This window comes from Amia ocellicauda, chromosome 13 (assembly GCF_036373705.1).
Source record: "Amia ocellicauda isolate fAmiCal2 chromosome 13, fAmiCal2.hap1, whole genome shotgun sequence".
Taxonomy (NCBI): Eukaryota; Metazoa; Chordata; class Actinopteri; order Amiiformes; family Amiidae; genus Amia; species Amia ocellicauda.
In genome coordinates, this window is record NC_089862.1 from 24506377 (window position 1) to 24533056 (window position 26680).

At 37.7% G+C, this 26680-nt stretch overlaps 2 protein-coding genes across 4 annotated transcripts in view; one reads left to right on the forward strand and one right to left on the reverse strand.

Annotated features, from left to right (window-relative positions):
- Window positions 1–12470, reverse strand: part of focad (focadhesin) — a 71499-nt gene extending 59029 nt beyond the window's left edge. The window contains exons 1-5 of one of the 2 annotated variants that reach the window (XM_066720253.1): window positions 12393–12470; window positions 9444–9530; window positions 9275–9349; window positions 8342–8496; window positions 2119–2223 (exon numbers count right to left, since the gene is read on the reverse strand). In XM_066720253.1, coding sequence (XP_066576350.1) covers window positions 2119–2223; window positions 8342–8496; window positions 9275–9349; window positions 9444–9500 — 392 coding nt within the window. In that variant the 5' untranslated portion in view covers window positions 9501–9530; window positions 12393–12470. Of the gene's footprint in view, window positions 1–2118; window positions 2224–8341; window positions 8497–9274; window positions 9350–9443; window positions 9531–10609; window positions 10707–12392 lie in introns of those variants that run through there. The other variant, XM_066720254.1, reaches the window with a different exon arrangement.
- A 3914-nt stretch (window positions 12471–16384) lies between these two features.
- The window catches only part of mllt3 (MLLT3 super elongation complex subunit), a 71472-nt gene continuing 61176 nt past the window's right edge, over window positions 16385–26680 (forward strand). The window contains exons 1-2 of one of the 2 annotated variants that reach the window (XM_066720256.1): window positions 16385–16787; window positions 17467–17647. In XM_066720256.1, the coding sequence (XP_066576353.1) occupies window positions 16776–16787; window positions 17467–17647 (193 nt within the window). In that variant the 5' untranslated portion in view covers window positions 16385–16775. The remainder of the gene's footprint in view (window positions 16788–17466; window positions 17648–26680) is intronic. The other variant, XM_066720255.1, reaches the window with a different exon arrangement.

Consider the following 26680-nt stretch of genomic DNA (forward strand, 5'->3'; position numbering starts at 1 on the left):
CAGTTATTAAAAATCATGGATTGATTGTGTCAGTGAAGGGGACCACTTCAAGATCAGTAATAATGATACAAGAATGCAGGGACAAAATACAAACTAATTTTAAAGGCATTCAGAACAGAAAACAAGAGGCACATCTTTACACAGAGAGTTGTTGCAGTGTGGAACAAACTCTCCAGCTATGTTGTTAAAGTTGGTATCACTCAAAAATATACTGAATGTGATTATTTGATCTTGAAGTTACGATGAAACAAGCCTGATGGACTTAATGGCCTCCATTCATTGGTAAATCTTCATGCATGTATGTTCTTAAAGACCCATTTCAATAAAGGGCAGAAGAAAACTGTGAAGAGAACTTCAACACTCAAATGGAGGTAAAATTGCCATGTTTAATTATATGTTTAATTCATGTTTCATAAAAAAAAAAAGTTATTGTATGCAATCACACAATTTAAGGCACCTATAGAACTTCCTGACCTATAGAAGTCTATACACACCCTGCACAGCAGGTCAGAAAGCAGCCAAAGTCATTATCCTTTCCAACAGTGAAATGTTATCTTCATAACATGGGGTGTTATGAGACAGCTCCCAGGCTCTTTCAGCTGGCAACATTGCTTAAAAAGACCAGCAGATCCTGCAATGAAGCCTCAGCTTGTGGAGCTCATTTCTTGTTCAGGAATTCAGCAGTTTGTCATCTGGAAGTAGTGGGGGGGCGTGGGTGTGGGAAAGGGTCTTGTAGCTACTTCACCATAAATATCCACTGTCATTTTTGTTCAGGCAAGATGCACTCAGGTCTGCTTTTTCTTGCACACATAGGACAATCCACAAGATACAATATTTTATATCACTGATGCTACATTAAATTATCTAGTCCAACTAAGTGTATAACTTCCAGACTTGGAATCCAAATTACTTTCTATTTTTTACGTTTTGAATTTGCAAAAGTAAATGCAAATTAGATATTTTTACTGCCAAAACTTAATACAAGTACAAATATGTGACTTTTATAACATTTAATGTATTTCTGTTCCGTTTGTACCATTTCACTCCATCAAAGCTGAAGTTTACAGAGGTCAACCACTTAAAAAGAGTTCTGATCTTTCAACGAATGGTAGAACTGGCACTACATTTTATGACCCATTAATCCAAAAATAACACAATAATGCCGATGATGAATCGCAAATCACTGCTATTCAGTGGGAAAAGGGTTAGTTTTAATCTTGTTTTCATCTAACTGTAACTGATTTAAGATGCCTAACCAATAGGCCCACATCAAAGCCCAAGGAGATGTACACTCAAGTTTGAAAAATGTGTACATTTGCGCTTCTAAGTTACAGCGCACTTGACTGCTTGACCGCAATCCCACGCAGGTCAGCTCCCTCGGCATAATTGCAGTATCGCCACTCTGACACTCTGCATTACGATCATCAGCTAAGAAATGACGCTTGAAAGCGGTGCTTAACCTTTGGTTCACCTTAACCTTTGGGAAAATCTCTTAACCCAAGAGCCCTTCAATTTGATTTACCACATGACTCTTATAACAGATAGCAGTTATTTTAGTAGCATTTCAGGATAATTAACAGGCAGAGGGGGCAGTGCAGACAGCCACCTAGCCCCCCCACTACAGCTGTGACCCTCTCTCTGCGTTGATGGAGTCCTTCAGTCATGTGTATGTGTGGGGGATCTTGCTTCTTAATAAAGCCATCCTGCTATAAAATTAAATCAAATAACTGCCTTTATTACCAATCAATTGTGGTTGATGATACTGAATTAGCCAAATGAACCCTATTTATCACCCCTAACAAGGTGACACTGTTCTCTTCAAATGGGAACCAAACAGAAAGGTCAAAGTGAGAGAGTTTTTTCTCCTATACTTTTGGAAGGTTATTCCACTTTTGTTTTATTCTTTAAATCATACATGTGCAGTTATTTAGGTTTGTAAAAGTGACGAGCACAAAGAAAAAATAACATAATAAGGATAATATTAAATAAGTATATATATTCTGTTTTTTATAAATCAGCAGGCAGGCCCAGATTTGCACAGAACACTCCATGTATGTTAAAGTTTGAACAGACTTTCAGAAAGCGATTTCTGTCAAAGGAATCACAAAACCAACCCACCTTATAGTGTAAGGGCAGGAGAAGGCTCCTTCTTCAGCTTCTAGTATCTGGGCGGCCTGGATCTGTAGCAGCTTCCCAATCACCTTTATCAGGCCTTGCAAATTTCTGTGAATAAATATCAGAAGGTTATGAGCATGAGTGTATTCAATTAACATTTTAAAAATCAGAAAATATACACATGCTGTATAATGCACAAGCGCTTGGTCATAAAAACGTATGTTTTCGAATTAGTAATATTTTTTTCTCATTCATCTTATGGTTTCTCTTATAGAAAATGTTAACACGCTTACCACAAAAACAAACAAAAATCTAATGAAAAAAACATTCACTGTCAGTCAGATAATACATTAAAAATACATTGCTTCTGAATAAATAACTTGGCACCCATACAGTATTTTCAATTAGATGCACTGTTTTTTCATTCTGCAAAGGTAAGTTTTTCTTTTTTATTTACATCAATATTAAAATCTTGTTTCATGCAAAAATCGGAAGGCAAAGACATTAATAATTTCATTTGTTTTCTTTTCAGGATCACGGATTGGTGTCACCCATCTAATTCAGCTTTATGCACTTCTATGGCTCCGAAGAGCTTAGCTCAAATCAGACACTGTATGAAAGCATTTAGAAGGATATGAATTTCAGATGCCAGTTGCCAGCATTGCAAACAAAAGTAGGTCAACATTCATATCAATCTCTTTAACGGTGCTGTGGTAACGCTCCATCACAATACAAAAATTGTATCTGAATTTACATCTTTTACAGCCAAAAAGCATATCCTACTGTAGTAGATACTCACAGTATTATTTTCTTTGCGAATTTTGCAAATTAGTGTTTATTTGCTTCATCTACTCTCACTAGATGTATGGAAGCTTTAGATTGAGAGCCAAAATGTTTCTGCATTCCCTTTTCCCATTGCTATACTTGGGAACATGGTTTGTTGCTCAGACCGATACCATCTGTTGAAAATTAAGAATATGCAACTTATCTCTCTATCTCCACAGCTTTAAATATACACACATCTATAACATATAGCTATATATGGCTATCAAGTACATGAGTCAGTTACACTGATGTCACTCATCTGAGATCTCAATCACAGATTCGCCATGCCTGGAAAGCAGACTTTCAGGGTAGTAGGTTTAACAACCTATAAACTTTAGTTTGCTGATTTAATGACAATGTGTTACCTATATTTGAAATTCCTTACATGCTGAACCTATTTCAACGTACGAGGCATTTAGTTAACTTAATAATTATGCGTTGTTTCTTCATGCCCCATGAGTAAGTTGAAAGTTTTTTTTTTTCCCAGGAACCCTACAGCAATATGAAAGAGTCCAGCACAGGAGCTCTAACAATACAGTCTGGGTGTTGTGGGAAACCGCTCCATTTCCGTCGCATTCCAGCAGGTAACAACTGAAGCGCAACAGTGTGGCTTTTCTTTTTTTTTTTAATAATGTCATGCATGAAAATAAGTAACACTCTCAATCATTGTTAAATGCTGACAAACCATATTATGTCAAATTGCCGACATATCCTTTTTTTCCATCATTAATGTGCGTAGGAACAAAAGATGTACTACCAATGACAGCTCATTTTGCTCACAAAAAACACAGTTTACTGATTACAGAACCTCAGAATCTGCTTCCCGAATTATCCTAGCGGCTGAATTTGTTTTTTAACAGTCTCTTTTACATATTGGAAGACATCCCATCTCTATTTAAGAGTGAGAGACTTGTTAACTGTACAATGTATTTTAAAAGTATATTACTCTTAGTGGACAGAGGAAGTGGCCATGCTTCATGATGTAAACAGATCATGTCAGTCCCTGAAAACTGCAAAAGCACAGGAAGATAAGTCAACCATCCTTCTGTGCATGTACTTATTAATAATAAAATAAATAATTATGAAACAAATACAACTTTACATAGAATATCTTGGGAAAATGTCTCTTAAAATGTAGGATACCCAGTGATTGAATGGACCTACATTTATATAGTGCAGCAGTCTTTAAGTGACACCCTATTGCATCAAATGTTTGATGCTGAGAACAGTAGGACTGTCTGTGTACATAGGGGAACTGCTCCCATTACTTTAAACAGAACCTAATACAAGTGGAGGAAGTGCCACAAACCCTTCTCCGTGTAGTAAAATAAATATCAGTGGCAGCTTTCTGGTTAGGGAGCAGAATAGTGAGGAGGAGCAGAGAGTGTGCATCACTCACCAGATCTGAGAGACAGCACCCCCATTCACTGACAAGTGGTTGTTACTGCTGCTGCTCATACATTATAAATCAATTATCCATGGTTCTGGGTTGAGCTTTCTTTAATCTCTGCTTTTCATCCACTCTAACTGTCATAGCAGCCCCGCAGTAGGGAATTTGACACACTTTAAATCTGTGTCTGTTTTTCTTTTTTGCCTTTTTAGGTTTAAGGTTTAATTTAACCAGGGAACACATCCTCTTTTGCAGTCTAGATCAAGTGGTCAAAATTTAAAAAAAAACTTTGTGTTTTTCCTAGCTGCCACAAAGGGAATAAAACAAATAACTATACATTAGATTTAGAACTTTCATTACCTCCAGAGGATTTTTGTTTTGTTTTGCAGATTCCTCTGCTGTGTTGCTTTTTGCATTGCTTTCCTTTCCGTTTGCTTTCTCCCTAATAATACGAATTTAATCTGGAGTGAGCTCTCATTAATGTTAAACAGGTGGTGCCATTGAAAAAGTACATTTTGCATAACAAACGATTCAAATATTTAAGTTTGTATTCCAGAAATGTTGAATGGGTATCAAAAGTATGTACAGTGAGGGAAAAAAGTATTTGATCCCCTGCTGATATTGTACATTTGCCCACTGACAAAGAAATGATTAGTCTATAATTTTAATGGTAGGTGTATTTTAACAGTGAGAGACAGAACAACAACAAAAAAATCCAGAAAAATGCATTTCAAAAAATGACCAAAGAGCTGTCCAAGGATGTCAGGGACAAGATTGTAGACCTACACAAGGCTGGAATGGGCTACAAGACCATCGCCAAGCAGCTTGGTGAGAAGGTGACAACAGTTGGTGAGATTATTCGCAAATGGAAGAAACACAAAATAACTGTCAGTCTCCCTCAGTCTGGGGCTCCATGCAAGATCTCACCTCGTGGAGTTTCAATGATCATGAGAACGGTGAGGAATCAGCCCAGAACTACACGGGAGGATCTTGTTAATGATCTCAAGGCAGCTGGGACCATAGTCACCAAGAAAACAATTGGTAACACACTACGCCGTGAAGGACTGAAATCCTGCAGCGCCCGCAAGGTCCCCCTGCTCAAGAAAGCACATGTACAGGCCCGTCTGAAGTTTGCCAATGAACATCTGAATGATTCAGAGGAGAACTGGGTGAAAGTGTTGTAGTCAGATGAGACCAAAATCGAGCTCTTTGGCATCAACTCAACTCGCCGTGTTTGGAGGAGGAGGAATGACCCCAACAACACCATCCCCACCGTCAAACATGGAGGTGGAAACATTATGCTTTATTGGTGTTTTTCTGCTAAGGGGACAGGACAACTGCACTGCATCAAAGGGATGATGGATTGGGCCATGTACTGTCAAATCTTGGGTGAGAACCTCCTTCCCTCAGCCAGGGCATTGAAAATGGGTCGTGGATGGGTATTCCAGCATGACAATGACCCAAAACACACAGCCAAAGCAACAAAGGAGTGGCTCAAGAAGAAGCACATTAAGGTCCTGGAGTGGCCTAGCCAGACTCCAGACCTAAATCCCATAGAAAATCTGTGGAGGGAGCTGAAGGTTCGAGTTGCCAAACGTCAGCCTCGAAACCTTAATGACTTGGAGAGGATCTTCAAAGAGGAGTAGGACAAAATCCCTCCTGAGATGTGTGCAAACTTGGTGGCCAACTACAAGAAACGTCTGACCTCTGTGATTGCCAACAAGGGTTTTGCCACCAAGTACTAAGTCGAAGGGGTCAAATACTTATTTCACTCATTAACATGCAAATCCAATTATAACTTTTTTGAAATGCATTTTTCTTGATTTTTTTGTTGTTATTCTGTCTCTCACTGTTAAAATACACCTACCATTAAAATTATAGACTGATCATTTCTTTGTCTGCGGTGCAAACGTACAAAATCAGCAGGGAATCAAATACTTTTTTCCCTCACTGTATATGCATCTATTATACACCGATCAGCCATAACATTATGACCACTGACAGGTGAAGTGAATAACACTGATAATCTCGTTATTATGGCACCTGTCAGTGGGTGGGATATATTAGGCAGCAAGTGAACATTTTGTCCTCAAAGTTGATGTGTTAGAAGCAGGAAAAATGGGAAAGCGTAAGGATCTGAGCGACTTTGACAAGGGCCAAATTGTGATGGATAGACAACTGGGTCAGAGCATCTCCAAAACTGCAGCTCTTGTGGGGTGTTCCCAGTATGCAGTGGTCAGTACCTATCAAAAGTGGTCCAAGGAAGGAAAAGCGGTGAACCGGCGACGGGGTCATGGGCGGCCAAGGCTCATTGATGCACGTGGGGAGCGAAGGCTGGCCCGTGTGGTCCGATCCAACAGACGAGCTACTGTAGCTCAAATTGCTGAAAAAGTTAATGCTGGTTCTGATAGAAAGGTGTCAGAACACACAGTGTATCGCAGTTTGTTGCGTATGGGGCTGCGTAGCCGCAGACCAGTCAGGTTGCCCATGCTGACCCGTCCACTGCCGAAAACGCCTACAATGGGCATGTGAGCATCAGAACTGGACCACAGAGCAATGGAAGACGGTAGCCTTGTCTGATAAATCACGAGTTCAAAGTGTTGACTTGGCCTCCAAATTCCCCAGATCTCATCTGTGGGATGTGCTGGACAAACAAGTCCGATCCATGGAGGCCCCATCTCGCAACTTACAGGACTCTGCTGCTAACGTCTTGGTGCCAGATACTACAGCACACCTTCAGAGGTCTAGTGGAGTCCATGCCTCGAAGGTCAGGGCTGTTTTGGTGGTCATAATGTTATGGGTGATCTGTGTTTATATACATATTTGTGCATATATTAAACTTCATCACATGAGCCTATATCAATCCACTGCTGAATGAAAGCCTCCCCAACATGTTTCCACTTGCTTCTATCAGTTCCTCTTTTCCATGTCAAGCTTGCATACTGTATAATCTTCTAGGACTCTTGGTATGCATTCATTAGCTTCCTTTGTCCATCTTTGACCTGCTCTTCTGGCAATGTATCCAGCCCATTACCATTTGAACTATATATATCCTTCATTTTTTTTTTTTTTTTTTTTTTACCCAAACACAAACTATTAAACAACATCACAATGCTACATCACATGAATTACGAAAGGATTTAAGACCTATATATTTTTCAAGGTCTGACACCAGCACATCTGTTACACCAGACATCAATAAATTATAGACTGCTTTGTGCCATTGGAATAAACATTAGAAAAAGCAATTTATAGTATAAGATATGATTCCTCAAGTTTGCAAGAGACAACAGCTCATGCATTTAAAACTGGATCCCTTACCCATATAATTAAAGAAGAATTCAGCCACTGCTTCAATATTTAATCATATATTTTCCAACAAATAGGCCTAAAATAGTGCAAAACTGGAATTTACTTGGTCAAAATCTCACAAAAGATACCACTCTCAGATCAAGACAGGAATATATTCACATAACTCAATAAAAAAATCAATCCAAACAACAATTTAGCAATAGAATTGTGTATGCTGCTTGGTCTTTTTAATCACCAACCCTAAACCTTTAGTACATTATTCTTGTCTCCCTGAATAGAACAATATAACAATAGGCTGCAAGTTTGACAACAAGGTCAAATCTACATCAGGCTAAACCCTAATATTTTTTTTTTTTAATTTTTGAAGAGAGAAATGCTTTATTTATTCTTGCTCAACAATGTAAATCTGCCTTGTACAGCCTTAACCTGTTACTGATCTGAAAACTGCTACCAATTTTAAAAGAGGTATTATGTAGGTGAACAGATTCTGAATAACTGAAGCTGCATACATGCTTGTATTGACTAAATCACAGGATCATAAGGAACAAGAGAGGGCATAACCGAAATGAATGCATTTTTACCAAGAGTCACAGGTTCTTCATACAAAACTAGTATCAAAACATAATAATACTAGTCTAAATAATCTGTTGCCAAGTTAACAACAACCTGCTGTTAACGGATGTCACTCGTGTGCCGTACCTGGCGGAGGGAATAAGGTTGAGGATGCTGTTGAACACATACTGACGATCAGCATGGTTCTGTTCCACGAGGAGGACCAGGGCTTCACAGCAGGCTGACCGCACCACTGCGCTGTCACTGCAGCTCCTCTCCCACAGCAGCTCCAGCGCGGGGCTCTGAAAAACACAGTCTCATGAGCCCCCTCACAGGCCCGGGCACCGCAGGACAGGAGCACTACACGAGGCCACACCACTGTTCACAATGGGCACTGCCAGAATCTGCTAACAGTGAAAACCACTATGGTACAACTATACACTCTATCTAGTTTGAATGCATTCACAGAACCCTTCAAAGAATAATAAGCAGATAAAGAACATATGATTCTTACCTTAACTATTGACCCACACAAAAGCAAGGATATAGTGATAATTTACCTTATGTTAATCTCATAAATAAATGCTGCCAACATGCGTGTGTTAAGAAACTTTTAGTCATCTAGTAAATTCATAACATAAAAATATTTGGTTGTATATCATTCTAATACAGTTATGCTACAATATTTTGATATTGTCATGGTAGTAAGCAAGTGCTATTAAAAAACTGAAGTACTAGTTAGCAATATCAATCAAAGTCTGATTTCCTTTTTCCACATTATGCTTCAAAAGTTCCAATTACCTCTCAACATGAATGTCTTACTAAATGTCTTGCATGCATTGCAAATATCTGTGGTGGATTGGGATAAATATATCCTGACATTATCCTCAATGACCAACTGTGCCTTTGCAAGTTTCTGTTAATTTTGTTACTTAAGGTGTGCAGCAAAAAAGGCCAGGGGTATACATTATTTTAATTCTTCAGTCCCAAGCATTGAAATTATAAAAAGTCAAAATGGAGTATGGAAAACTTACAAGTCTCATTATATTTCCATTCTGCAAAACATACAAAAGCACCAACCTGATTGGAGGACTGTACAATCTTCTCATTGAGGCCTTTTTCTTTCAGCACTGCAGTCACTAGACTCCTCACAGCCTGCAGACACCACCACAAAGTGCGTTAGTAGTATTGCTTTGATTAAGAAACACAGGAAACACATCACAAATTGGTAATAAAATCTGAACATTACCTGGGCCTGGATTACAGAATTGGGGAATTCAAGTCTTTTCTTTAAATCTTCCGACATCTTAGATGGTCATTTTACAAAGGAGCAAAACTGCAGAGATTAAAAAAAAAAAAAAAGGAGAAATCAAATTTCCTGTAGTTTATTAAATGTACTAAAATTAGAATAATAACTTTTTACCTTATGCATATTTTTGCTAAGAAGTGGGTCTGCTAGGAGTATAAGATCTAGACTTGGTTGAGTATTAGAGTACTGTACACTAATCTAAAGTGGCAGGCAAACTACCAACTCATTTTACTTAAAATACTGTTGGGCGGACTTTGGAGGTTTCCTCAGAGAGATCCCAGAAATGCCCTTCTTGTTATCATTGTATGACATACGGGGGAAAAGCTTTCTGAGGAAGCTGGATACTGCAACATCTATAACATTATCAACCTGCCACATCTGTAATGAGCTGTGGAGACACCATCTTCTGTGTCAGAGTACATACATTAAAAAGGTATGGTTATTTCATATTTTGTCGGTCCAAATGTATTGATGTTTATGTACTTATTGGCGATTGGTTCTGAGCCAGACTTGGCAACATGTTTCTCTTTGGTGTTAGTGAAGCTCAAGCTGCTATGCTCCAGTGTTCCAGATCTGAGTCTGTGTTGAATTCTAAATGACTAAAAGCATTTAAAATGCAGTGGTAGCATCTATACAGTATAATCCTCCACATCAACAAAGGTCCATTTACTTTGACATGGCCCCACTCAAAGACTCACGAAAGACTAATCTAATTAGTATTGAATCCATGCACTTGGTTCGTAGACCTTCATATGAAAACTTGAGAAGTCATGACTAAATTCAACAGCAGGACAGTCAATTAAAAACAGCAGAAATATTTGAAGGTTTTTCTCCAGGATGGACTCCATACTGTCATCTCCCAAATGTGTGCCTGTAATTCCAGAGACTCAACTGTATGTTTAATTCAAACATTTATAGGAAACAAATAAATACATGTTAATAAAATTACTTTTAAAGGCATTAATTGGAAAGCTAACCTGAAACAGGATGATAAGCTATCCTACTTACTCTAATGACTTGCTAATCATTAGACATAAGTTACATCAATTATTTATGAAACCCCTTCATATAGAGTATCACTTGAAGTTCTGAATTCTGACTTTTACCTTCTCAAGTTTTCCTTTTAGGAATAGCAATATACAGGGGTGGACTGAACAGCTGTCATCAGGCTGAAGGTGGCGGATTGCCAGTCGAGATTAATGTGTGCTGGGTAACTCAGAAATGGGAACATAAAACACCCCCATTGAAATGATAACAGGAGAAACCTCAAACGGTTTAAGTGCCCCTGTCCTGCTACAGTAGCATACACACATGCAGGCAGACACAGTGCAGCTTTGCAAATGATGTGACATGCTGTGAAGTACTAGGTAAGAATTCATACATTTTCTTTTTATACCATAATAAGAAATTCTACACTGTTCTACATTAGTACATTATTTCTGATAATACATAAGAATGTATACTGTTTTGACATCCCTTTTATGTATGCTTACCACTTAAGTGTCTTGACTTCACAATTACTTTAGAGGCTGTAATGTTAATGTTGTTTACAAATATTCTGAAGGAGAGACTAAACATTTGTGTTAATACTGTTTAGGTACATAACAGAACTTTGAAATGTATCTGCCATCATGAATGAACTGCACTAAAACAATAATTGGGCAAGATTAGGTTTAATCAATGGTCAAATCAATTAATATACATTCATTGCAAATTGTAAAATTACTGATACTATATTGACGAAAAGGGATATATATAGCCAATAGGAAACTAACTTTGTTCAAATTGTTTTTTGTCTGTATTTTCCAAATACATATTTTTTTCCAGTTCTTGTTTATATTGTAAACACTTGTATTGACTTTTACAATTTTCTAAACGGAGTCTTAGGTGGTGCGATTACTGGGATGCTTTAGGAAAAAAAAGGTCCAGGATACAAGTATAACCCACTCTTGCTCTGTGGACTACATCTCTCTTGCTTTCCAGTGCTGCAGGCCCTACACAGCACTGTCTTATTCTGACATGTTTTAAAGCTTGGAGTTGTACACGCAGTCTGAGTTAGAGCAACATGTTTAATAATAATAATAATAATAATAATAAAATACTTTGGTTAGTTTTGTGTTGTACATGGCCTGCCCTGGGCTATCACCACCCTGGGACAATATTATACAGACCACTGCACAATGTGTACGCGCGCAGTGCACACTGGGTAAAAGCGCGGAACTGGAAAGGATATAATAATATTAATTCGCCAAAGTAATATTTCATAAAGAATTAAGAGCCTTCCCTTCAAACCGCAGGTGTATATTTATGTCTAACCTTTGATTTCGTCTCCCCCTTCATACTCGTAAAATGGTAAAGAACTGCCCAAGTGTTATCTGCTAATGCAAACAAAACCAGATGAACTATTAAAATGATGTACAACTAATGAATTCTAGAACTTAGTATAAGAATGTGCTTAGTGATTGCGAATACAAACTTAACGATATCTGTACGTGCAGATCATTTTGTTGACGTATTGCAATCCCACCGTGTGATACTATACAGTGAGTGATGATAGAATGACAGGCACATTTCTCCAAAATAATTCTACTTATCGACTGGTCAGGATATCAAATGAGTGACCATAGACACATCAGTTTTGCTGTGGTTTACACTTGTACAGAGAGTATAGTATCATATCGACAGTCATTTATTTAAAATGTACTGTTTGGGTTACAACTTTTTGATGCTTGGTGTACGACTGCTCACGGGATGTCAAGCGCACACACACCCATTTGTTTATGATACAAGGACATATAGATTCCTTATATAAATTGTACACTCTTTCACGACAACATTATACAGAACAATTCTAACACATTAGTAAAACTACTAGATTGAAAGACGTACCGTTATCGGTAAGTTCCTGCACTTCAAACCAGCCACACTGCAGAAAGTGTCAGTTTCATGAAAGTACGGCTCACCAGAAGGCTCAAAATACGTACAAGCGTTTTTTAGTACAGGCGTTGCTCGAATGCCTTGCTTTCGTTCAGTAGCAGGAGACTCTAGCCCTGGTCCTGGAGACTACAGTACAGCACACAGAAAGACAGAGACACAGATAATCTATACATATACACACCAATCGTCATATTATAGCCATATAAATGTAGTTATGATGGACGGGGAGGCTATCCATTCTCCTTTAATATATTTACATAAGATTGAAGGCTATTAGTACACTTTAGAGCAGTCACAATAACCCGGTTATCTCAACATCAGACTCCAAGGTGGTAGGTTCTAGGCCTGCTGTCAGATATTTTAACTCATTTGCACCATGCAGCTTATTTTAATGTATATGTCTTTTGTTTAAAATTATCATATGCATCCTTGTTAAGATGTGGATTAGATAAAAGAGAAATATAAGGCGATGTGAATAGGCAGACAGATTTGGATAAAAAAAATCCCATGTTGCAAGTGCCTAAACTAAAGACTTAAGAAACAGCCAACAGGAGGTGAATATATCTGACATACATCACTGTATTATGCAAAAGCAAACAAGACCATTTCAAAAATACATCAAGTAAATATTAATATGATAAAGAAGTCAAGGTCTTAACATTTTGTAATCAGTTAATAAAGCACTGAATGTTACTAACAACTGCTTTTGTTTTATTTGTGTTTCACAGGTTTCTGTAGCAAACTGATTAATTATAATATCATATCAAAACATATATTGTTAAAACTGGGAATAGCCAGAAGAACAAAAAACTGTATAGCAGTAAAAGACAAGGTCTAAATACTTAACAAATTGCTAAATATTTCTACGTCCTACACTAGGCTAAAACAAACAAACATCAGAACCCTCAATCCACATTGTTTGCCAAAAGCTGCTTCACAGCTCCCATGGCCTCATCTGAAATTAATCTCCTCACGAGTATCAGTTTCCTATTTCTGAACACAAATTAAAATGAGTCCAAACAGTTAGTTACTTTTCACTGTCTGCAGAAATTAATGTATCCGTCTGCTACGATAAAAGGATGCCTTACTGATTTCAAATGTGTTTCACAGAATTTGCTCTTTTCAGCATCCTTGACTAAATTTCAATAAACACATCTGTTCAGCATGCAAAACAGCCCAGTATCCACTGCAGAATCTAGTTTGGCTCACAAACTCTCCAGCCTGTCAGCTGTAAGTCTTTTGTGCATGTGTTTCTGACAAGGCCAGCTGGCTACTGCAAGTCTCTACAAGTGACTGTTCAGCCTGCAGCTGGGGACTGGCATAGCGGAACACACAGGAACTGGCCAAGAGGTCGGCTGAATTCACCATGTACTATATTGTTCAATTGGTATTTCAGGGTTCACAAGTATTGGTTGTGATTCCCAATGAACAGACAGAGGCTTTAAGATAAAATAAATCAAATCACTATTACGCATCAAACAAATTAGTCATTTGTGCCTTTAAAATCTCTCTCTTGAACAGTTGTCCTGAATCAAGCTATCCTTACCAGTAAAGAGTGAGTATTTATGCTAGTATTACTATTCTTCAATTCTGAAACTCTTGGTTATTTTGAAGTGACTCCGTTATAAGGCAAATCATAAGCCTTTCAAAAATGAAAAAATATTTTAGAGCTGCGGTGGGCCACATGATTAGAAATTCATATGTGTCTGGGATGCACAAATTAAACTCAACAGCTCAAAATTATGTAATTATTTAGATTCAGCTTCAATTACAATTGATCCAAGCCTGCTAGCATGACACCTGAAAGCAGTCAGTTACACAACGGTAGCGGCAGGCAGGTGGTTTGGCCCTCCTGGCCTACCAGTGCATGTGTGCTAATTAGGTTAAAAATAAAACAAATTGCTAAAAATTCTCAGGTGGGCTGCACCACAGACCACATGTTGGACGCTTGTGTTTTAGAGTTTATAAATAGGTAAAAATTAACAAGGGAAAATGAATTACAGATCAGATGTTTAACTCCTTTATTAAATTAGAAAAATATTTATTTAATGATTCAAGAGACATATGTAATCCATGGGAGAATGAGTTTTGTTTAATTTAATATCCCTTTTTCCTGGCTACTCTCCCCTAAGACTTATATCTGATTTTGAAAATACCAAAACATAAGATTATATAATATGGTAAAATGAGAACTCATGTTGGTATGCAATGCAAAAATGTGTTTTACCAGTTAATTTAGTAATTTCGAGCTATTGTTGAGCAGTTCTTGTACGACATGCCAAATCCTGCGGCACTGGGCCTGTTGGCAAAGGTCTGAAAAACAGCGCCCTCTACCGACAACCAAACATTGACTCAATAATAACTAAATAATAACTAATAACTTAATAACTAAATGACAGAATTGCCATTCGGAATTGTCTTCACAAACGTCACTTTTGGACTTGGATTTTAAAACTATGTTCAAAAAATATGATCGTCATTAACAAGCAGTTCCAGCATAAGGAAAGTAATTATTTTTGTCACGTTTTTGGTATAATAAATTAAATCCAGATTTCTGTAAATGAAATCCAAATTTATTTTTTGTCTGTTTTCCACGGATACGCCTAATAAATCCCTAATGCTCACCCATTAAGGGATTACATCTGACTCTCGGTAAACATAGCTAACACATAAAAAATACAAATAAAAAAACAGCCACAAATAACAGCCCATACCGATTATTATTATTTCTGTTATTATATATATAATGGCATATGTAAAACTAAGCTCCTTTTAGTGTGTTTACTTTTCGTTTCATGTTCAGTGTTCTTATTTTATTTTATATAGGATTATTTGTTTTTGTACTTGTATAATTTGTATCCTATTGCTAATCTGTCCTGATTCCAACACCTTATTTAACATTACCGAAAGCACCATAATTGAATTGTCCTATTAATATGAGGACACTGCTTTCTAAGTATGTATTGTATATTGTGATCTGATAATAACAGACACCTTGTGTTACTTATAATTTTAATTAGCATGTAAGTCTAATAGTAATTAATTCTGCAAATTATAGGCTGTTCATTTGTTTGTTTAATCTTCATTTCCCAGACTATTTTGCTGTTGTACCGTTGCCATTTTCTAAACTATTTTATATTAACTTATTTTAGGCTATGTTACATACGGGTTTCATGACTTTTACTTATACCATTTTATCTATCATAGATGGTATAGGTCTAAAACGTCATCGTGTCCCTTTGGAGTTAATGCATGTTAAATTTCTAAATTTCTAGGAGTGTGTGTCGGCATACATGGTTATTAGTAGTCAATAACTGATTACCTGATGGCGTTTTGTGCCTAATAGTAGCCTACTAAAAACTATAATTCCCCACGTATACCTACATTTATTATATAATGACATATTTAATAATGCATGATTAATTGATTTCGTTATTCACACTGACTTATTTGTTATTCAACTTCATTAAGTACATCAGGTATAAACAGATTCTAATAATAGTTGCAATACTGTGTTCAGGCTAATTAGGATAATGCACAGTGTATGAGACTGCAGCACACGTTTGTGCAACGCCATATATATATATAGGAGAGAGAGAGAGAGAGAGAGAGAGAGAGAGAGAGAGAGAGAGAGATGCATAGAAGCAAAATACTAATTAAAAGTCCTAATTTGACGTTATGAATTAAGAGCAATAATAACATGCAGCCACTGTAGTGTCCCTGCCTCGGAGTATCTGGGCATCAATTGAGGGATAAGGGCTATGCTGTTGGTAGCCTTAACCTAATTGATTTCGACTTCAAATCAGATCCTGTATGCTCTTCCTAAAACTGTCAAACACTTCCCAGGAGGTAGCACTTGTGTCAGCGTACGTGTCACGACGTGGGCTCAAATCACCGCCCACCTCAATGGCATTACCCAGTTGTTGTAGGAGTTGGGTGGCACAATCGCTAGCAGCTCTCTGTCGTGCTCTTGCCCGGTCCTGTAATTGTTTGGGAGCCTAACGCTTAATGTACAAGTGCGCTGTCTGCCGGTTTGCCGGTCGGCTGGCCTCCCAGGCTGCCCACTCCCCGGCCAGAAGTCCCACTCGTGTCTGGCCTCTCTAGGTGGGCAGGCGAGGTGCTGCGGCCCGTCTCATTGGCTCGCCTCCGCCTGCTGTGTCTGCGACTCTTGTCAGCGCACAGAAACCGCGCATGCGTCGTGCCTCGCTCCTCAGCCTTTGAAACTCGGGCTGAGTTCAATTAAGAGACCATGTCCGCCATCAACCTTCTGCACTCCCCTGTCTTCTCATTCACACCAAATTCTCCATGAAAAATCGGTAACGCGTGGCCTCCAGCATGGCCAGCTCGGTGAGTATGCGCTGGGCCGTGCCGGTATGGTCGGGGATATGGCACGGCGCTGGTTTTGCTGTAAGAAGGTGCTACAGCTCAGCCCATTTGTGCTGCAGATTTCCAGCCATATTTCTATACAAGTACAGTAGAAGTAGTTCAGCTGAGGCGCGTCTACAATGCTGCATTTCTCACGCATTAGAGCATGTCTGCGGAGAGAAAAAGTACTGAGAGGATGCTCTTTTAGAGGATGGTAATCTAATGCTCGCGTAATTTGGATACAGCATGTCGTGTGTGCGCTTCATACATGTTATGCATGATGTTAGGTGGGCAACTATAAGAGCGATGTGAGAGAACCTCAGTGATGTTGCAGATTTACTCATTGATGTTTTGGGGAGGGATACGTGATTTATTTGGATAAGGTAGGGCATGTGGTTTATGGGTTAGGATCATCATTTAAAAGTATATATTTTTCTAAACAATCCTTTGCAATTAGTGTATTTTCTCTGGGAAGCGTTCTGTTCTGCGTTGAAAGCGGCAGCTCATATGCATTTCTTAGGTCTGTATCATCCATAGGCTATGCTCTATTCCCCTATCATATGCAGCCTGCACAAATACACTATTTGAATAATACTATATTGTTGAAGGTAGCAGATGGAGGTAAAGTTGAGCTCCTCAGTGTGCGATTTGCATGTTGCAGGGCGCAGTTCAGGTGAAACTGGAGCTTGGACACCGTGCCCAGGTCCGGAAGAAACCCACAGTGGAGGGCTTTACGCACGACTGGATGGTGTTCGTCAGGGGACCGGAGCACAGCAACATCCAGCACTTCGTGGAAAAAGTAGTTTTTCACCTGCATGAAAGCTTCCCAAGACCAAAAAGAGGTAAGGACGATCATTTTCTCACCCTTTCATTATTGCTGGTGACTTGTGATCCCTTTGTCATTGCGTGATTGCGAACCTGGGTGAGCGAAAAGCTGGCATTGTGTGGCCATTGCGTGGTTTGGGGTGGCGAGTTGTATTTCCCCTACACAACTATGATTTCAGGTTGATCCTATTGAAGGGGTTGTTTAGCTTGACGATGCATCAAATCCAGGAGTGGGGTGTGCATTGGCTTCGTTCAATTGCTTTCCGTTTGTCCGACCTTTGTTTTCGCACGGGTTATCCAAGAGATGTAGGGATCTGGGCTGCAAAGGAGTTGACCATTGTAAGTTTGGGGTTTGAGGCACTTTTGGAGCACTGCTTCTGAAAGCTGACATTGTTGGTCTTAAATACTTTAACACATCCATCGTTAATGAATCTTGAGTGGATTTATTGAGATCTGAGCATGGTCGCGCATGCAAAGAGTTCATTTTCTTTTTTTTTTTGTTTCACCCCCAAATGTGTGGCTTACCTTTTTTTTTTAAATGTTCTAGCAGATCCTTAGATATCTGATTAAGTCTTCGCTGTGGTGCAAACGTGTTATTTTTCTGTGTACAAAAGCTATCGAAAAGCAACATTTTAACAAGCGCCCCTTGGATGGAGATTGCAACTTGCAGCCAATTAGTTAAATTGTAACGCTGACAAACTTAATTGCATTCGAACGCCAGTCAACATTGTATATAATGTGATATTTTTCTCCCTTGGGACGATTTGTCTTTACAAATTAAATAATGCATGTTAACGCTTTGGCATTAGCAATTCTAGTTATTCAGGTGACACTTGTCGAAGCTGCAATTCAAAAGCCTAGATCCTAAAAGTGCGTTAATTGATCCCTAATCAGTACCCACATCAAAAGGCAAATGGACCTTGTTTTTTGGTAATAATGTAAAGGAAAGACGGATAGACCTTGTGACTGAAAGCAGGCCAGTGCGTTTGGAGAGAGGTATACATATATGATGTTTTACATGCAGATTTTTGGGACCTTATTGGTGTGGCATGACATTGTTTAAAGCTGTGTTATGAAAAGCTTTTCTGTGTGTGTAGGGGGTTGGGGATATTTGTTGGTTGGGGATTATTTTTCTGTAGCTGCTCGTGTTTTTGAGTTTTCCTTGACGTGACAAGTGCTGGGAAAGATGCCAGAGCCGGTGCCTTGGAGAGACCCTGTCATATTGTAATTACAGGCGACTCGGATTGCAAGGAAACATTATGGCCAACATTGGGAAGACTGGGCTGCGCCATGCAAGTCGCTCACTTCGGTTTTCATCCTAAAAGCCCAAAATGGCATGTGGGGGGATGACAAAAACCTATAGGCTATTCTGTGAACATGCAGTCCCACCCCCCCATACGTGTGTGTCATTGGGAATGGTGTATTAATTGTATTGTCACGGGGGTGCAGTTAAAACAACATGGCATTTGGCAGCGGTGGAAAGACCTGCCGTTTCTTCCTGACATGCTGCTCATAACGTTATAGACGCGTCTCCTACTGCTGCGGGTTTTAGAAAGAGATGCAGTTCATTAGCTTTTATAGATTGCAAATAAAATAACGAATCGGTTCGTTCAAAAGCCACTACTACGGAGACCATAAGTTCCGTCAAGAGCCCTATTTAAAATGTAACTTAACATGTCGTGTATGTGCAATCGGCTGATATGCAAGCTTGATTAATGGTCATTTGAATGCGACCTCCTTAGAGAGCACAATAGCAAAGTGAATCCAAGCCTGATGGTCCATTGCAACTCTTGCACTTGTTATTGTAACCCGGCTCCTAGCTTTTCACATCGCGTCAATGGCTCCTTTTGGGTGTCTGTAATCTTCCTGTGATAAGTCTGTGTGGAGATCTCTAGCCATGTGCAGGTGCTTCATGCCTGTGATGTGTGTTTATCAGCACCATGAGGTGACGTGTCTGCGCTAATGAACACAGCGGCTGCTTTGGGTTTGCAGGTTTGTTTGGTTTAACCACCGACGTGTGGATTGTGAGAGATTTGTAGAGTTGAATAGTATAAGCCACTGTACGTTTTGATTGGGAGAAATGCATGTTATGTCATCTTATGGTTGATTTAAATTCACAGCTGAGCATTTAAAACGTATGCATGTAGGCCAATGTAAGTGGTGTCATAAAAATAATAATATGAATCGCAGTGTGTAGATAACAGAGACTGTTGAATCACAGCCATGTTTTTCTTCTTGGAGAATAAGTTTGGCTCCATGATCATGATGACTCCCATGTAACACACTGATTAATTTCTTCACATCAGAATATATGATCTATGAAATCTACACATCTAGGTGGTTTGGCATGTAGAGCATTTTACAAGTTGGAAATGGACACTTATTTATCACACACAATGGCAATTTCCATATGTAGTCAGTCTGTGTTTTGACAGTATAGTATGATGATAAAAGGTCATTTGTATCAGGATTGTTTTGTTATTACAGTCATTATTTGGTTGAAATTATATCATGAGTGCTACATTGAAGTGTCAAAACAAGGTAAACTGGCAAAAAAATGTTTTTAAAGTAGGTTAATTTATATAGTTGCTTTTTAGTAATTTCAGATTTGCTGCACACTTATAAGAAATGTGTTTATTTAGGCATACTAGAAAAACTCCCGCTTATAGTCATACTCTATTTTAATGGTCCCTGTTCTGCTGCTAATATGTAGATACATTAAGTTGGTATTGATGGTATTAAGATTCTCCAAAAAAACAATCTTAACAAATAAGATCTGGATTTCATTCTTTGTAGATTCAGTGGAAATTAGGTTTTGGAAATTGCATAATAGGGGTGAACTGGAGAAAGAGGTCCGTTTATGAAAGATTCTGTTGATGTAACGACTGGTTTTCAACAGCGGCCATTTGGTTGGTTTGTAAAGCAGTGCAGGTAGACGAGGTCTAATGCTTGCCTGCCTTTTATTGTCTGCTATTCCCTCCTCTCTTGGCTAAATGGCAGGCTGTGGTTTCAGTCTCTTTTGTCATGTTTTGAAAATCCCTGTCTGTGTGTGCCCACAGGATTTGGATTCTTTGAATCAAGGTTTTTAGAAAAGCAGTGTGAAGAATCCAAACCTTTGTGTGCTTACATACACACAGTTTTATTACCAAGAGTGCAACCTGTCACACTGTTGAAATCACAGACCTGATTATATACATTTTGACTTTTCTTTCCACATTTATAATTTTGAGATCCCATTGAAAATGGATATCACAATTTTGTAAATGCTTACCAACCTAGATTATTTTGGTGTTCCTGACTGTTTATTATGTAACAATATACCATTACTGATGACTGTGTCGTAGCTAATGTGTGGTTTGGTAAGTTATGGTGGAATAGGGTACTTAAGAGAATGTAATCCAATTTTCATTAGAAAAGCAAAACAAACAAAGTGTAATTGAAATAGATTTATAGATTATTTGAGCTCTCCATAAAGAACAAAAGCTTCCAAAATGATTTCCAATTAGTTACACTATTAAAATGAAATATAATGAATATGTAATGCAGCCATAAAAACAGTATTTTTGGAATGTTCAATTTAAAGCAAAATAAGTCCTAAATGATACTTAAAACTTATTTACTTATGTAATTCTAAAATAACAGGAATAGTTAGTGAGGAAATATTTTTTTTGCTGAAAGATTTCTTCCAAAAAATAATACGTATATAGTTAGTTTAATAAGTTAGTGGTAGCAGTTGGGATTACATACCCGCTTTCACATTACAGACACCACAATTAAGATAAAGTTTAATGTAAATGTTTTAATTGTTTGTGGCATCCTTTTGTAACACTGAAGTTGATCAGAAGTTTACAGGCATTACTGGGTACAAATCCCCAAAGCATATGAAATGCATCTTTACTACCCTGAGTACACCTGACCCTGCCACAGTTTTGATGTAATTAGTTGAATGTGTCTGAAGTGCATAGATCATTGGCACTCTTGATTTATGATAAAGAAACTGATGGGCTCAAAAGTTTACAGTTGGATCTAAGGAGTGAGCTAGAAAACAGCTGAGCCTTTGTAACATCTCAGTTAAAATCTATCATGACGAGTATTTATTTTTGTAGAGCATTAGTGCTGGCCATAAATCATGTTGAATTCCGAATTATTCTGAAACTGCTTATTAAACATGTTTTAAAGGTCTTTGAAGGCAAGCAGTACACTGAATCAATGTTTTTCTTTTGCTGATAAATGTGTTCAGAGTAAGAAAATGTCACACTAACTTTGGGTGGATACTTATCTTAAATAAATGGTCTAATCTGATCTGTATTTAGAGATTCTTTTAACTCCATGGGACCTGTCTGGCTCTGGAGCTTTACTTGCTAACTTTAGGTTTCCCTCTCTAAAATGATTCATGTTTTGGTGATGTGTTTCTTACTAAAAGGGCATATTGTAAAGTGACTTCTTGGTAAAATCTGACTTTTTATTTCAAACTAACTGATGTTGATTTTCTGTGATGTAAGTGATATTCCCTGCAATTTAGCCAGTGTAATCAAGGAGGTGTAGTGGGTACAGTCACTACTGGCTTAATATATAATTACACAGTAGTATAGGTGATATACCTGTCAGCGGCAGATCCAGAAAATATATTTTATCTAGTGATGTCTCCAGATTGTGAATTCTATTTCATGCATTGCAAAGCCATGCTGGTGGTTTAGGGGGCAGGGACCATTTAACTTGTTGGGGGTTGGGGCAGAGTTGGTTATAGTGTCTGGTGTATGTACCCATTGGATACCTCCCCCATTAAAGGAAATTGTAATGATGTGCAAGGAAGGAAACTGATAATAAGGGGCCATATAACTGATACAGCACAATTAACGTAGTTCATAAATCATGTATAGATATATGTACAATGACAAAATGTAAACTACAGGCTACAAATTAAAGTACAAACCTTTACTCAGTTTAAAATTTAGGCTACAGCTACAATATCATTGTTTAATTATTACTAAGATCTTGTTTAAACAATCTTTAATTTATACATTTTGTTTTCAGTTTTTATTTTTTAATAAACATTGGGAAGTTTGGTAATTGATAGCACCACTGATGGACAAAAATATTGAAATTAACTGATTCCCTATTTGACTGTCAAACAGACAATTCTAGGTAAGTTTGTTTTTCTGGGTTCCTTCAACTTGTTTGGGTCTTAATGAAGCAATGAATTGGATAAAGAATGGTTTATTTTATTCCGAACAACTAGAGGGCAGACCTCATAAACTGTAGCCCCCTCCTACTAACAGATGGAAAATGCTGAAAGGCTGAAACTTTAGAGGGGTGTGAAGATCAAACATAATTTAAAATGAAAACATAATGCACCATGTAAAATAAGAAGTTTAAATCATATGGGGATGTCTGTTAACCAAGAATGTTTGCAGTCCGGGGAGTTTTTTAATTTATTTTACACTCCAGTATTTAACTTCAGTTTAGATCATCACAATACAGTGATTGTTATTTGGAAGTAAAACTAAAAAAGCTTATAAATAATTTTTAACCTCTCAAGGTTTGGCAAACATCTCTGAAAAAGGTTTTCCTGGCTGTTTTAAGGAAAACAGTCCAGCTTGTTATTTTCTGTCCGAGGGCCCCCTGGCTTTGATCACAGGGACTGTTTGACTGAAAGGTCTAGAAAATTGGGCGAAATCTGAAACCTGATGTACACGTGTTTGACATTTTAATGCCAACAGACGTGCGAATAGCTTTATATCAGTCCTGCTGCCTTTTGATGAACTTTCAGCGATATGGGTCTGTAAAAGTGTGTGGTGCTGCATTAGGTCACTTCCTCTACTTTTGGGGCGTCTATACTGTTTAATATAGTCAAATTACCCAGCTGTTCTGGATTAGTCTGGTGCCCTCTCAGGACATGAAAGGAGTCTTTGACTTACCTTACTTTGAAAACATGTCTGTGTAAATAAACTGATTTTTGGATGTAAAATGTAAATATAGTAAAGGAGCACCTCTTGTAGACAACAGACACCTATATTTTAAATTTTTATTTGCCTTGAGTGTAAAGAAATTAACAGTGCTAATCATTAACCATTGCAGCACACAAGGTCAGTTTTAACCATGTGACTTACTTCCTTTGAGGATCCTGTACAGATTTAATCTGGCAATTTTGTGTTTTATAGCCTCTGAGACATTTAAATTGAATTCAGTGATGTCCAACAAAAAGCCATGATTAGCAGCCATGCTGGGTAGCCTTGGAAACCTGATATTTAGCCCTTGAAGTCGTGAGGAAGAAGGGACAATCTTGGCATAAATGGACTGGAACGTTTTTTTTTTCTCCCATTTTGTTTTAGGTTACCCTGATTTGTGAAGGAAATTGTAAATTGTCTGACTGATTTGGGGATACAAGATATTTTCTATAACTGTCACACTGTTTGTGAAGACTGACTCCTTAAATCATTTTCTCATGGTTTGAAATCTGTGTTTACACTACCAGTGTAGAGATGTATTGAGACATTTTAGCTTAATGTGTTAAATCTGAATAGAATTTACTTTTAAAAATATTGCGGTGAACAAATAAGGTATTTAAAATATTTATATATTTTTAAATTGACATTTCTCAAAATGATATACTTCCCCACAACAATTGGAAGGATTGTTCACAGTTGGGGCTGTGATCGTTCTAACATCTGTATTGTATTAGGTTTATATGTAAACCATTGACTGAATAGTATTTCGTTTTTCTGGCGGAATTTCCTACTACAGAGACTAGTTTATTCCATGAATAAGATTACACTTTGCCACACGCAATCTGTGAGAATGTGGAAGACTCCATAAATACTAAATGAAAAACAGATCGCAAATGTACGATTTTATTTATGTACTGTCTTGGTGAGCCAAAGACATACAGATGTATTAAAGAAGAAAATGAAACTCAATTTGAATGAAATTCAATTTCGGTACATAGATTTTGAATTCCTCCAGAGATCACTAAAAGGAAACCATGTTTAATATAGATACTTCTGCAAGTTTCAAGTCATCTGAGCACATGGCTCCTTTTTCAGGTTTTGTTACAAGTTTAAAAGACAGTTGTCCTTTGGCATGCATCTGTTCTTGGCTTGTGTCTCTGGTTATGCCTCTTGAATAGGAGTTCTTAATTTTTTATTTCTTCATTTTCTGTTAGTCTACTTGTCTTTAAATGTGTTGTGAGCTGATGGTTCCATATGTAAACTCAAGACTTGGATGCTATTTATTATGCCTCTTTAGTTATTTCACTGCTACCTGAAGGAATCTTTGACATCGCCTTATTGCTGGTGATCACTTGGCAGCTTATCAGGGAAGTGAACCGCTTCATACATTTTTTTTTTTATATATATTTAACAGTGTAGTTTTGTTAGCAGATTTAGCTTTAGAATTAGTTTCATTAATGAAAGAGGGTGCTTAATTGCTATCGATTACAGATTTAAAGGTGCAGAGGAAAACTTGAAAAAGCTTACGGACATGGATATTGACTATTGCTAGAGAAACATGTTGTCCAGACAGTGTTTCACTCCCCTTCCCCACTGAACTTTAATTACTGCTCTCCTTGATTTTCATTTATTTTCATATAGTGTAATATTTAATGATACAATGGTCTATTGCCTACGTTTCCTGTTGATATTGCACATTTTCATACCTGTTTGCATTACTAATGCCTAGTGTGACTCAAGTCATTTTGCTGCAAACTGAGCGTCTTGTTTGTATATAATTTACGTTGTCTTATTTTCATAAACTCTCAACTCCCGCTGTCTCTTTCTGTCAGCTTTGAACTGAGTTAATCACACTGTCAGAACCGTGGCAAAATGTGTGCATTACAGCTCTCTGAGGAAGATGCTGTTCAGTTCTGCAGCAGTGTTCGTATTCTGTGGACGGTCAAAGCAGGCGTTGGTTAGGTACCTTAATCACAACCTGATGCTATCAGTTATAGAGAAACCGAGCCATTGTAATATATAATATGTTCTGTGGAGTTTCTGCTGATTTCAGCTGTACTCGGGGATGTTATACTTTAATATCTAAAAATGTATGATGCATCTGCCAATAAAGTTACAGGCAGAGTTGAGCTTCATTAAAATAGTGGGATTGTGGCTGGCTTTCAGAGCACATCACAGGTATTGCTTTAGTGATGCGTATAGTGCCTGTAATGACACTTTCTCATCACAGCACACACATTTTCTTAACCTAACTGAAATGCCTTTTGTTATTCTATATTTTTTAACAAAGAAAACTGGAATACATTCGGGGGGAACTTAAAATCCCTGTAGACCTAGCAGATGGCGGAAATCTTTGGAAGTGCTACTTTGACAAATCCACCTTTTTGCTAAATAAAAGCCAGTAAATGGGAATTGTACTAAAATGAGGTCTTAATGGATTCGGTTTTGTGAGGACAAGGTGACGGCAGTTTCAATCTAGTCCTTAACCTTACATAGTTCCATGTTGAAAAGATGAAGAGTGTGGAGTATGAGGAATGAAAATAGATAGCAGTTTAGGTTTGAGTGAGATGTCTTTACTAACTATATGAAATTAAAGAGCCTAATTTTAAATGGACAAATGCTTTTGTATTTTTCAAATGCTGCGGTTAAAAATCCACATTTTGTTTATTTATTAGTATATTTATATTTTGGTAACTGTAGCCTATTTAACGATTAGGTCAATGTGTTAGCCCCTGGGCTTAAAGTCTGAGCTCCTAGAATTATAGGATTTTATTTTCTTTTATGATTAAGTGCTTGTGGTTTCCATTCACATGCCATATCAGATATATTACTGAACTAACAACCATGTATGAAATAACCTTAGGGAAATATATTTAATTTTTTCAGGAAGTTATTTTTTATATTTATTTTTATTATTTTTGTAGAGCTATAAATGTACTAATATCCACTTTAATCCCTTACCCAGAGTTAGGATATCTAATGAAGTGATCAAGGAGGCTTACTGATCCACTGATCTTTGATTTTCCAGTGTTATAATGAGCCCCCACAGTGGTGCTAATGTGAGCATTAACATTAAAAAAGCAGGCTGTTAACTGGTGCCAT